General features: G+C 49.5%; 1 protein-coding gene across 1 annotated transcript in view; it reads left to right on the forward strand.

Annotated features, from left to right (window-relative positions):
• LOC125740692 (matrix metalloproteinase-16-like) overlaps nt 1-4,731 on the forward strand; it is a 29,339-nt gene extending 24,608 nt beyond the window's left edge. Inside the window, exons 8-10 of the mRNA XM_049012186.1 lie at nt 2,147-2,297; nt 3,128-3,243; nt 3,411-4,731. Of these exons, the coding sequence (XP_048868143.1) occupies nt 2,147-2,297; nt 3,128-3,243; nt 3,411-3,769 (626 nt within the window). The 3' untranslated portion in view covers nt 3,770-4,731. The remainder of the gene's footprint in view (nt 1-2,146; nt 2,298-3,127; nt 3,244-3,410) is intronic.
• Nucleotides 4,732-13,930: the final 9,199 nt, after the last annotated feature.

Genomic DNA, 13,930 nt, shown 5'->3' on the forward strand with positions numbered 1-13,930 from the left:
GGAAACTGCATGGCTGAGCCCACCCCCCCCCCCCCCCGCCCCGTTGGCAGGATGTTAACATTCAGCATTGTTTAGCGATAGCCAGAGGAACAGGGGATCAAAAGGGTATAAGTCTGGGCCAAAAAAGCAGGGGCAGTGGTGGCCTAATGGTTAGGGAGGCAACAACCTAGATACCACTGAGGTGCCCTGAGCAAGGAACCCCCCCCCCCAAGCACTGCTCCCCAGGCACTGAATTGGCTGCCCGTTGCTATGTCACAATGTCACATATGTTAACGGCAGAGTACACGTTTCTTTGTTGTGTGCTGTGGTGTCAATCGCTTTAAGCACCAGTGACACAGGTCACATGACACAGACCAGGACAAAAGATAAAAAGAGTACTGGGCTGAGCCCTTTCATCATGCCCCTGGTCACATGATACAGGTCACATGACATGGGCAAAGTACCTCACCCAGTCCACATGGTTACCGTTATAAATTAAAAATGTGTAGAATGTAGAGTGAGTATGACTAAAGGTGCTTCTTTGTCCCTTCGGAGGGATGAGAAGTGGAGCGAAGAGAAAATATTGCAGAGATTAAACTTCAGATGGGATTTTTACAGCCTCCTTGATGTAGTTGTTATCTCTCTTGTCATTTAATTCCATTTAATTGGGTCAGACTCCCCACTTAGGCCTCCACGGCATGGTTGCCGGGTCAGATTTCGGAGAGGGTCCGGTTCTGGATCGGCGTTCCCCGAGAAGCTTGTTTTTCCGCACTCTCAGACCTCGCTGGGGCCTTATTAAATCAGCCAGGGAGATACCCCTGCCAAAGTAACTTTGTGCCCCCCCCATTTGACAAATTAGTCTTTTGTGCAGTTTAACGGGCATGTTTTTCTAGCGCTTTCTATAAACCCCTAGACCCACTCCAGATCTTAGCCGCGTGGTAAAATGGCTCATAGAGAGAAAAGTAAACATACATTAAAGCTAATGAAATAAAGAGTAATAAACCTTGGGCTTTGCTGGAAGCGTGCACCCGTCAGCAGTTCTCGTGTGGAGGTGCCCCCTGCAGGCCGCAACCGAGATTCAGGTACTCGGTCGAGGTCCGAATGGGATTCAAGCAGGACTGCGTCTCATTCCTACCTACTCGTCCTTTGTGGGTCTCCCTTAGGTCCTTTTCAGCCCCCCTCAATGCCCCCCCAAACATTCTCTTCCCCAAATCCTCCCAGGCAACCCTATAAAGACAATAACAAAGCAATCAGCTCAGTCAGGGACAGCTGAGTCTTATTACCCATGATGCACTGGGGGGAGGCAGCAGAACATCTTTCTGAACCCCGTGCTTTGCCTCTCCCCAGTGGGCATTGAGCAGTTGTGCACTTGCGTGGGGCCCTCAAGGTTTGGGAGCCCTCTGTCGGTCACAACAGTAACTACGCTAGTGTGCCCAAAGTGACTTTTTAGTGGGGTCCAGCAACGAAAAACCCACCCCTGTGTGACCAATACGTTCCCACTGTTAGGTGCAAAAATGGGGGTTAATTTTCTACAGAAAAGCAGATCAAACACTGTGATGGACATCTCTGCTTCCATGTCTCCATTTTCCCAACTGCCTGTTACCACCACCACTCCCCACATGACAAAACCCATCTTTTTTAATAAGCTTTAAGGCGAGACACAGGCGCTCAAACCAAATGTCGCATCAGGTTTAACCGCACAAAAAGGCACTTGTTCGCACTGTCTCAGTTACATGGCCCGTGATCAATAAATATCATCTCGCTGTCCTGGCTGGAGTTTGGGCTAAATCTTATCCAGGAAAAATCGATGCTTTGAAAGTAATCTCCTGGCTGGCGTTTAGTCAGGCTCAGGCGAGTCCCGTTTGGCTTCGGTGGTCGATCTTCAGCTCAGCCATCGAGATGCTTTTCCCAGATCGTGTTTTTTTTAAGCGTTGGTTTCTCCCGCCAGCCACCTGCTGATGAGCCCTGAAGCAGCTACTTAACCCGAATCACCAAACTGAGAGTCCAGCTGAATAAATACGAAGGCGGAGAGGCGTCACACAGAGTCCATCTCGTCCGTATGGTTACGCTAAGCTACAGGAATAGCGCAAGTGATGTCAGCCTCCAGGTGCGGCCTAGCACGGCCCGCTGATCCCTGGTGTTTCCTAAAGCCTCTGCCCGCCTGCAGGGAACCGCTTCTGGGTGTTCAAGGACACGGTGCTGCAGCCGTCCTACCCACAGGACATCTCCATGTTCAGTAGAGGGATGCCGGCGCAGAGCATCGAGGCAGCCGTCTGGTGGGAGGACGTGGGCAAGACATACTTCTTTAAAGGTGACAGGTGAGAGCCAGCTTCCCTGTGCCTTATTCCTGGGCCTCCACGCTATGTATCTGTAGATAGAAAATTCCACTAATTTTGACTAAATACAGTATATGTTATTGTACATGTAGAACAAAACCATCCATCCATCTATTTTCCAAACCACTTATCCTACTGGGTCACGGGGGGGGGGTCCGGAGCCTATCCCGGAAGCATTGGGCACAAGGCAGGGAACAACCCAGGATGGGGGGCCAGCCCATCGCAGGGCACACTCACACACGCACACCTACGGTCAATTTAGCAAGTCCATTTTATTTACATGTATAAAATATCATTTTAAATTATTTGAAATCATTTTAATTATTTTAAATAATAAAAATTTGATAGATTTATTTAGCACATGCTTTTATTCAAAGCAACATAAAGACCATCCCTTGAGCAATGAGAAGTTAAGGGTTTTGCTTAAGACCCCAATGGTGAAATCATTCTGCTAATCCTGGGATTTGAACCAGCAACCTTCTGAAATAATGCAGTGGAATAGTGAACTAAAGCGCAGCAGTGATACAGTCGCATGTGAAAGGTAATAAAACATAATACCCACATTGCAAACTCTTTGGAGAATTAAATTTATGAGTGACTCTGGGTTATCGGCAGGTAAACAGCTTCAAAATAATCAATGAAGCATCTGGTGCTGGAGGTCGATCACCCTGCTTGCCTTCAGCAGGGACCTCATGGTGATCACCCTGCTTGCCTTCAGCAGGGACCTCATGGTGATCACCTTGCTCGTTGCCGTGGGCAAGGCTCGCCGTGACCTTTCTGTGGGCTCACGGCACTGTAACCCTCCCCCACAGGTACTGGCGCTACAGCGAGGACATGCGCACTATGGACCCCGGGTACCCTAAACCCATATCCGTCTGGAAGGGCATCCCCAACTCCCCACAGGGGGCGTTTGTGGACAAAGCCAACGGTACGAGCCCCTGATGTGTCCACTGTGATCTCAGCGTTTTTGCTGCGCCAAGGACCTTGTTAGTCATTAGTAAAACCAACAAAGGTTTTAATGAGGTATAAGTACTGCGTGACTCAATGATAAAGAAAGAATGGAGCTAATTGTCCGTGTTTTCCGGAACCTTCCAGGCTTCACATACTTCTACAAGGGCAAAGAGTACTGGAAGTTCAACAACCAGAAGCTGCGTGTTGAGCCAGGATACCCACGCTCCATCCTGAAGGACTTCATGGGCTGCGACGGCTCAATGGACCGGGATCCGGACACGGGTCGGGACCGTGAGCGGCGCCCCCCAGTGGAGGAGGACGACGTGGACGTGGTGATCAAGCTTGAGAGTGCGGCAGGCACAGTGAAGGTGGTAGCCATTGTGATCCCGTGTGTGCTGGCGCTCTGCCTGCTGGTGCTGCTCTACACGGTGGTGCAGTTCAAGCGTAAGGGCACGCCGCGCCACATACTGTACTGCAAGCGCTCCATGCAGGAGTGGGTGTGAAGCCCCGCCCTCGCCCGGGACACCGCCCCCAACCTTCTTCAGCTTCTATTGGCTGTTAGGACAGGGGGGAGTGGCCTTCCACATAACCACTCCTTAATCTGAGAGGGGGAGGGGTTCATTATCTTCCCTCCCCTTCCTATTGGCTCAGCGCGTCCGTGAAACGGGGGCAGGGACTTCAGCTCGGGGCCCTTCCCATGATGCACTGCGGCGTCATTTTCTTTGGCGGTAAAAATCGGCAGCACATCTACTTCTCAATTCCCCCCATTCGCCCACAACTAAAGCAAACTTTCTGGAAGACCTCAGAGGAATCCCGAAATCACCCTCCTCTTTAAGATTTAGTTTTTTTTTTTTTTTATCCTTCAAGCTATTTATTTTCATGGACAGTTTACGGATCACCTTTCAATGATTCCCACTTCCGAGGGAGAGAGAGGCCCAAACCAAAAACTCTCATCCCAAAAGAGGACCACTTTCTCTTTATTCCTTTGCCACTTCTGGAGTTCCTTCTGTCCTCCTTCTGTACTCCTTCTCTCCTCCTCTGCCTCAGGAGCTGGGAGACCCTGACTATTGTGGCAGCCTGTCCGAAAACAGCAGCACAGGCGATCTGCAATGTTTTATCCGCCTTAATTACAGATCGCATCCTTCTGGTTTTTTTTTCTGTGTTTTCTTTCTTATGCTGCTTCTATTTGTACAAAAGAGAAATGGCCAGGCTGATCACAGACCCCCTGAGCCCTCGCCTCTCCTCTGACTGACGGGCCTTTGCATAAAGTGAAAGACGCCAGCGGTGCGCCATCACGTTTCCGTAAGCGTGCGGCTCGCTCCAGTCGCAACGTAAGGTTATGAAAAGTGGAAATGAAGATTTCCCATCATGCTCCTGTCTTCAATCCAGGGCAGAATGTTGTTTGCTCTTCAATTCAGGGGGAAGCTCATCTCATTATTATTAAATTCTGCTCAGATTTTTTTTAGGGGATGGCTGGGGTGGGGGTGGGGGGGGGCTGAGGTCACATTCCTACTCAGGGGGGCGGGGATCTTCAGAGACAGCTTGGAACTTTTCTGCTTCCTTAACTAATGGGAAAATGAACTCTGCTGCCAGTCGGGGAATTAGGGGGATGAGTGATGTCCATCCTATTCCGGATGGAGACAGATTGACAAGCTGCCTGGTTTCAAACAGCAGATCTAGGGTCTGCTGTTGACCCCTGTATTATCCAGTACTCAAGTCCCTTCCCTCCCTGGCTCACTCTTCTCCTGTTTTCCTTTTCCTTTATTTCTTGGGAAAATGGGGGGGAAAAGAAGTCGAACCTCAAGATTCGAGTGGTACATTCAGCGTGCTCCGTCGAAATGGACAATCCATCTTTCCCAGTGTTTGTCTGACTACGGTGACGATTTATATAATTTTTTTTTTGGTTGCTACATCTTTTTTGAAGAAAAGGACTTTAAACTTTGTGTTGTCTTTAAACGTTTTTTTTCAGGTTTTATGCTAACGGACTTTTATCTGTTTTCGTTACTCCCCGGAGAGCCTGTGGCTGCAGGTCACGTCAGGACACTCAGTGGCAGTCTGGTTCAGGAAATGTCATGGGGATTATAGTACAGCAATGAATAAAGCGATCAGATCACGACTCATGGCCCGGCGAGCCTCTCTCTGCGTGTGCATGTCCTGTGATGTGTGCCTGAGTGTGTGATTTGTCTGTTGTTTTTGAGCATGTAAGTGATCGCAATATTTAACATTTGTTTTGAACACCATAATGCACGCAAGTGAAAGCTGACCAGACAAGCTGCATTTGTTTATTGCTTTTATCAAACGCTTTTATCCAAAGCAACACAAAGCAGGGTCAGACAGTGACTGGAGCAACTGGCGGTTATGAGCCTTGCTCAAGGGCCCAATAGTGGGATCACTCTACTGAACACAGGATTTGAACCGGCAACCTTCTGATGCCAAGCACACCATCTTCCAAGTTCCAAATTTTAGCTTTGATACTCTTCATAAAAGTGGGTACAACAAGTCTCAGAAATGGCCCTTTATTTCACTTTCAATTTGAAGTATTTTTGTAAGATCTGGTTCCTAAGTCTGAAGGCAGGGTGGCTGAGAGTGGCCATCACTTGGGTGTCGGAGTTCCACTCGTGTGGTATTTGGTGCGAGATGGGTTATACTACTCCACATGAGAATTTCAGTGCAGGAACATCCCACACTCTCTCTTCCAAGAACCAACCAATCAACCGGCTGCTGGACACTGGCACACACACACTGCAGGTGATCCTGGTTCAAGAACATGTGATGCTATGAACCAATATGGTACCCCCCTCCACTCCGGGTGTCATTTTAGGTGGGGGGGAGGAGGCAAAAGGCCATAATTTATACAGAGGGGCCAGTCTTACCATTAGCCAATGATATGTTGTCAGTCAATGAGTGACGAGGGAGAGGGCACTTCTGGGGCCAATCAGCATTCAGCTGGGGCCAGTGATCCTGGGCCCGCCCCTGTAAACAACCCCGCTCATTACATATACGCCGGAGTCATGTGTGCTGTAGGTACATGGGTTTCTGTTGGACAAATGTAGGGTTCAACAAGATGAACTCTCTCGTTTCCCCGCAAGAGAATCCCCTCACACATCCAAGCTCCCCTTGGCAGCGGATGTGCTGTTCCACACAGAAATCTGCTTTTAATTCCTCTGGCAGGGATGTACACTGAGATCTGCTTAAAACCAGCACAGACAACCATGCAAAACACATCAGGACGTTGCCTCTATCCCCGACACTATGCTAAACCTCCGCTGAACGAAACCTTTGTGGAGACGCTTGGCATACTGAACATTACATCTCTGCGGGCATCCAGATTCCTGAAAGAAGCTTCTTTGGGAAGGACAGCATGTCTGTGTTATGATAGCAGCTGTCACCTCCCTCGTCTGTCTCGGAAATCTTATTACACGGGGCGATTTTTAAGGACGCTCTCGTGAAAGTGCCAGACAGGGTCTCTCAGTAATATAAGTGTCAAATTAAATTAGCAGGAATCCTAGCAAGCCAAAATGAACCCTCAGCATCGGACTGGTCGAGCAATAAGCCTTGTGGCATGTCCACACACAGAATCACCCAGACACACATTTTTTCTTCTTTGACATGGAAGAGTATTCTGGAAGGGTAGGTGTGATACTCTTAATGTCTATTCATTCTCCAATTGTGAGGCGCCGCACGCTGGGTGATGGGACAAAGAAAGCGACAAAGAACTTTCAAGAAAACCTACAGCTGATCTACAGCTGGCATCAAAGCTCCATCTTCCCCCGAGCTGAGCCATGGAATGACTGACCATGGTATTGGTCACGGCCTTTCCTGGATGACATGCACTGAATTATGGGTAATGGTGTGCCATCACTCCTATTAAAAATGACACTTATGTTGTTCTAGCCCTGAAACTTTCAGGCAGACACCTCTTTGTCAGAGAGCAGACAGAATGGACTTCAAAATTTTTACAAAGTGCTCGAATGGATGTCGGTTGTTTGGTTTTCTCACCCGAGTGCAGTAGGAATTCTGTCGGTAGCCATCGCAGTGTAGATGAAGCCGGGACTCTACACCCAGCCTCACCTTGAAGTCTGGAGTACTGATTCATGCAGATACTGCATGTCTGTGACCAGTCAGCCTGTTGGGAGCGACCTTCCATTGATGCATGTTAGTCTGAGACACTACATACTCAACGGCACATTCCAATGCTCTCTTGGACAAATATCACACGTCATTCAGACGATGAGAGAGCGATATGGCCCTCTAGATCGCCTTCGGCCTTAGACGTCACCCCACCAGTGCTGGTCACCACATCAGGTGAAACAGGAGGCCTGGGGCACCGTCTGATTTGAAGCCATTTTCATTTTGTCTCAGACAGGGGACTTCAACTGGCACTGCATCCCTTAGTTGTGTCCCTGGCAAGCCTCCATTGATTCAGTGTAGCAGTGAAACTGCAGTCTACACAATGGCGGCTTTGTGAGCCATACTAGGCTTTTGAGTCACCGTGAGGCTTCCTGCTGGTCGTTGACTTCCCTGGGGAGCGTCGAGGTCCACGTGTGACTCACCTGGGACGTGTTTCACACACCGTCACCCAGATCAAAAACATCTTACTGCCTGCCCTCATGGAACAGTAGCGGTCACCAAGAAACGTAACTCTCTGGGATAACCGTTACCAGTGAAGCAGGCGCCCCCAGCTCTTGACGCCAGCGAGGGATTGCCCCCCCCCCCAGGCCCCAAGATCTGAGATGTTTCCTGACCACATCTACAAAGATATTGGCACCTTGTACAAATATACCTACCCTGGCTGGACTGTAACTCGATCATCACACCCATGTTCAACCAAAAAAGCCCCACAATGGCTGCGGTCATCGTCAAGGATGACCTACTACCTTCTGACATCCCATTCCATCATTGACAATGATTCTCAGTTCCCTTTGGCCTTCCCGAAACCCCTGTCCCATACTTTATCTTCTAAACTCTTCTTTCCGTTAAAAATGAGCAGTGATGGTAGCAGGTCTCATCCAGGGCCTCATCCTTTTGTTCATCCTCCATCTTCCCCATGGTCCTTGATCTCAGACATACTGGCAGCATGGAGGGTCTTACCTAACAGGGTAGGAGCGCCGGTCCAGCTCCCCCAGACATGTTTTCACTCTGGCTCTGGTGTTTGAACAGTGACCCAAAGGAAACAGCATCTTAGGAGGTCTCTGCTCGCTCCGCCAGATGTTCCAGCGTGTGGCGGCTGTAATGCCAGATCGGGTGACTGAGCTCCACCTGAGCAAAAGTGGATCTTTCATCTAAACTCCAGCTGCTCCTACGTCAAACCTGTTACGCACCTGCTATTTTGAAGCCCCCCCCCCCCCACTACAATCCCATTCATTAACCTGCCCGTCAGTCAACCGAAATAGCCTGACAGTGCTGGGTCATAAATCATTAATAGACAGCTATAAACTTTTAGAAATGATTCGGTAATTATTTCTGTGTGGCTGATTAGCATAGGTTAGGCAACACGGCTTCAGCCTTTTCTCCACCCGAAATGGTGTCTCCTTGGCAACGGGCAACTCGTCGACCAGGATAGACTCTGTTCAGTTCAACCTGATTTGATTCATTTTTCTGCGGTGTCCTTCTCAGTGCTGCGCCACAGGCATGTTTAAGCTAAAATGGAACAATGATGTGCAAGCGGGCTGAGGTAACTCAGTGAGTGGGATGAGCTTTACGAAATAAAGGAGCCAAAATGGAGGCTGGGCCTGTGTGCCAGCAGAGATGGAGGTGGGGCCTCTGTGATGGCGGGGTTAGAGGCAGGGCCTGTGTGCCAGCAGAGATGGAGGTGGGGCCTCTGTGATGGCGGGGTTAGAGGCAGGGCCTGTGTGACAGCAGAGATGGAGGTGGAGCCTATGTGACAGCGGGAATGGAGGCGGGGCCTCTGTGATGGCGGGGTTAGAGGCAGGGCCTGTGTGACAGCAGAGATGGAGGTGGATCTATGTGACAGTGGGAATGGAGGCGGGGCCTCTGTGATAGCAGGGTTAGAGGCAGGACCTGTGTGACAGCAGAGATGGAGGTGGAGCCTATGTGACAGTGGGAATGGATGCGGGGCCTCTGTGATAGCAGGGTTAGAGGCAGGACCTGTGTGACAGCAGAGATGGAGGTGGGGTCTCTGTGATGGCGGGGTTAGAGGCAGGGCCTGTGTGACAGCAGAGATGGAGGTAGGGCCTCTGTGACAGCTGGGTTGGGAGAGGGGGGGGGGTTGGTCGATTAGAACATTCAAGGAATAACATTTGTGAAATACTGAACCGGTCCTTCTGCAGATGTGATTTAGTGTCTCCTGATGCAGATACATGGAGCATCATATGCTGGGCTGGTACACAGCTGGCATATATGAGATCAGGGCAGATCGCCACATCTCCACAGAAACGGGTGGTCTTGCCCAGACGCGACCCAAACGGTCGCACAGTGATGGGCGCCCAATACTCCTTTGGCAGGTGGTAGGTTAGTCACTGCAGAGATGCAGGATACTTTTTGTTGCTCTCTGTTTAGCCCGTTTCCATATGAAAGCCGCTACAGGAGTCTCGGAATACCATAAAAAGCCTGTTTCATTCCCCTTGACTGGAGCCACACTCGAAACAGAATAGACTGAAAATGTCAGCGATTGCCGTAATGTTGCCATTTTATTTGTAGGTTTCCTTTACAGTGTAATAACCCGCTAATTTAGTTCCCTTTTAAATGCTTAATCTAAATGTGTCCTAGAGGGACAAGGCGAGGTGCTGGTATGTGGGGGTGCCAAGACCAGAGCCGGCCAGTAGGTGGGGTATGGGAGGCGGAGCCTGAGCAAGCCAATGGTGCGTGCCCACCACAAGGCAGGTGCCGGCCCCTGAATGTCACTGCACAAGCCTCGTTTATCACACAAAGGACCCCAGCCCCGCACCAGAGTGCTGTCTGAGTCTTCCTCAGGGACCTGGTGGACCAAGCATTGAGGCAGTAGCTGCAGTAACCCATCGCCGTTTCCACAGAGTGAAGTCGTGTTGAGTAACGACACTGACAGTACATCCAGCATCCGTGTGAGTATGACATTATCGTCCCACCAGTAAGAACCCTTCCCTCCCCATGCATTGGGTTCAGTGATATTTAGCACCTTAAAGTATAACTCTAAGACACTCCAACTTTTGTCCCATTTGAAAAAGGATTTCCGGCCCAACCTTGCCTTGACGTTCCCTTTGGCTAAAATCCGTGCTGAATAAATTAATGCTGAGGACTTTTTAAACACTATGAAAGGCGATTCCTTTGTCTTGCACACCCACATGCACATTCTTGCCAAGAAGATTGAGGGAGCAGAGCTTGCTGACAGTAATTACAGGCTGTACACACATCAAGAGACAGGAACGTCATTATCATTACGGACAAAAGGAGGTTTTTCAGTGCTGGGACAAAACCAAGAAGCACGGGGACGTCACAGAGAGACCTTAGACTGTTGTTGGGAAAAGACGAAGTGTGACAGCCCTTGAGAATCCGCTGGGAACATGGCAGGGTGAGTCAGAAAGACAGGAAGTGTCAGACCTCGCTGAACTTTGAGTCAAGGCCGCTAAACTCTCACGTTCTTCAGGAGGAGCTGTGGCACGTCGAATCGAGTGGCGGAAAGACGCCATCTAGCTGGTGGCTGCAGAATGGCCTGGAATGTTCTAATCCTTCTAGAGAAGGAGAAATCCCACATATCAGCAGGAATGGGAATGCTGGTATACTGACAAAGTAGTTAAGAGTCTCTGCTACCATAAAATAGGTCCATTTTCAAGTTGATCAGTCACAGAGAAGATGAACAATTTCTAAGAACTGCTGGATAATTGGAGGCTTGTCAGTGCATGAGTGGACCTGTGGACTTTGGCTGCAGGACAGGAAGAACATGAAAAGTCATTGAAAAGTCAGGAAAATAAAGTCATTCATAGAATATTACTGAGATCAACCCAAGATGCTATGTGATTTGAAAATGAAATCAGTTCCACCCAGAACCCTGCAGTGTGAAAAGTCATGAATGCCATAATCGACATGCTGTTGTTGGCACAATACTTTTAATCTTAGCCCGGAAGCAAACACCATCCCCTACAGGACAATGTGGGCAGTGCGCTTTAACAGTCAACAGCCTGCACTAATATACCCAAAGGCTTTTTAAGGCCTGAGGCCTCTGTGGTCACACTCTGTTCCTTGGTCTGTACTCATGCCGCCTGTTCATTTACCGCCCACTGCTTTCATTCCCTCCCATCTCCGGATCCTTCTGCTGGGCGCCCTGGGAAAGAGCATCAGCAGGATGACAGAGGAATTCAAAGGCAAACGCATCGCCGTTTGATGACAGATCCAATCTCCGCCTCTCTGCACATCCCGAAAAGCAGCCAATTAACAGACTGGGGCTGAATCAGCGATTTTATTGGCTCGTAGCAAAGACTGATTCGCCTGCTGATTGCCAAGGAGTGCAGGAAGGGGTGTCTGTTTGATGGGGAGAGGGAGCCTGATTGTCACGTCCACTTCCATAAGTCCCAGACCTTTGACATTCTGAGCAGTGGGACTAACCAGGACTCTTTCATTGCCAACCAGGTGACATGCAGCCCTGAAGAGTGGCCTAGTCTGGAAGCGGTCCAGGCTGCAATTTATTATTATCTCAAAGATCAAGGATTTTTACTTGTCATTATGCGAGTTATTTAAAACAAATATAACAAATTTAGTAGCAATTTCTGTTACATAACTAACTTGCATGGGGGACCCCATGATGACATGGGGAGAGCAAGCAAACAGAGCCAGGGTAGAGACTCAAACCCTAGTCATACTGGTGTGAGACAACAGTACTACCATGCCACCCCAAAACCCAACCGGACCACAATCAGAATCACATCAAGGAGTGTCAGTTACCACAGATATCCAGCATACCTAAACTAACACGCCCCTCCCCCACCCCGCTGCTGTTGGTTCACCACTTCACACCCTCCTTACCCCTGTCACGTGACTGAGCCCTTCCTCTGAGGGGCCACACCACATGTGACTTTTCAGAATGTCCTCCTGGCATGTTCATTAAAACAGGTGCAGTTTCATGGTGCTCGTACTCGTGTAAGTGTAAGTGCGAGATAATGGGTTTGCGAGTTCGGAGGTCCCCCACTGTGTGCTGCTCTCTGGATGAGATGAAAGTTTATATAATAAATTGCACAGCCGTATTAGTAACATAGCTCTGCTAATACGCCTTTAATCCACCTCATTCCCTCTCCTGCCTCTGTTTGTTATTGCAGTACATTTTAGTTACAGCCAGCAGGGGGCTGTTTCACAGCAACGGGCTGTCTTAGCTCTGGGTCCTGTCCCAGTAACACAGCACCTTGCTAAGCTGCCGTTTCATGGGTAAAGCTCCCCATCACTGCAGAAAACAATAAGCTAACCAGGCCTCAGCTTTTCCCTAACGGGAGCCAATGGCATGTTGAGAAATGATGGGGGGGGGTGTTTATTTGCATAATTACGAGTGGAATCAAAGGTTGGGGTTCATTTGTAGAAGAAAGAAGGTGGGCTATGTGACACGTCTCAAATAAGGTTTACAAAAAAATTAAGGAAGATTAAAACTCTCAGGAGCAGCAGAGGTAAGGCCAGGTTCTGAGCCAGGACCGCGACCTCAGTGTCCTGTCGGAGCATACCAGACCCTCAGTGGCCGGCCGGGACCGTGCCCTCAGTGTCCTGTCGGGGCCATACCAGAGCCTCAGTGGCCGGCTGGGACCATGTCCTCAGTGTCCTGTCGGGGCCATACCAGACCCTCAGTGTCCTGTCGGAGCACGCCAGACCCTCAGTGGCCGGCCGGGACCATGCCCTCAGTGTCCTGTCAGGGCCATGCCACGCCCTCAGTAGCCACTTAGAATGATGCCCTCAGTGTCCTGTCGGAGCCATGCCAGACCCTCGGTGTCCTGCCGGGGCTATTGCATGCCCAAGGTCATGCCCTGACCTTGTTAATTGGTCTTCCAGATGTGCTGTTAGTGGGAACAGAGTTTGGCTGTGTGTCTTAGGCCGAGTGATATATTTGCTTGGATTTTCCCATATTTTTATCTGTGGAACCAGAAACCTGGATGCAGAACAGCCCAGAAAGTTCTGATTCTACTAGAATAAGAGAAATGCCACATATCAGCAAGAATGGGTAGAGCCTCAATCTGGATGCAATCTGTTACATTAAATGTTGGATGAGTTATATGGTTAGATGGCTGTGACTCTTGCTCACATGGGTTTTGGTTAGGGTTAGGCTTAGGGGTGCCATTGGGGTTAGAGGTAGGGTTAGGATTAGAGCGGGGTCTTATCCTTGGGTTTGATCCTAGAGCCTCTCTGAGCCAGTCAGTAGCCTCCACAGGAAGGGCGAGGCCTGGGGTCCTACTGGGCTTAAGTTCTTGGTTCCCTCAGCGCAGCACTTTTTTCCTGTTTATGGACGAAATCATGTACATGTTACTCAGCTTTGAGATATAAGATTTGTGACCCTCTGATGACCTGTTGTCCTTCCCAGTTGCACTGCAACTTATGCTGAGCTGCATCACACTGCTGAAACTGGAAGGAGCCGGGAACCTGTCAACCATTTTGGCTCGTATCTTAGTTTATTGGACCTGGAATGATATTTCTGCTGATACTATAGTCTGGTTCACTACTCCATCATCAGACAGGGAAAGAAAAAGGCAGAGAGGATG

The sequence above is a fragment of the Brienomyrus brachyistius genome, chromosome 4, assembly GCF_023856365.1.
Source record: "Brienomyrus brachyistius isolate T26 chromosome 4, BBRACH_0.4, whole genome shotgun sequence".
Lineage (NCBI taxonomy): Eukaryota > Metazoa > Chordata > Actinopteri > Osteoglossiformes > Mormyridae > Brienomyrus > Brienomyrus brachyistius.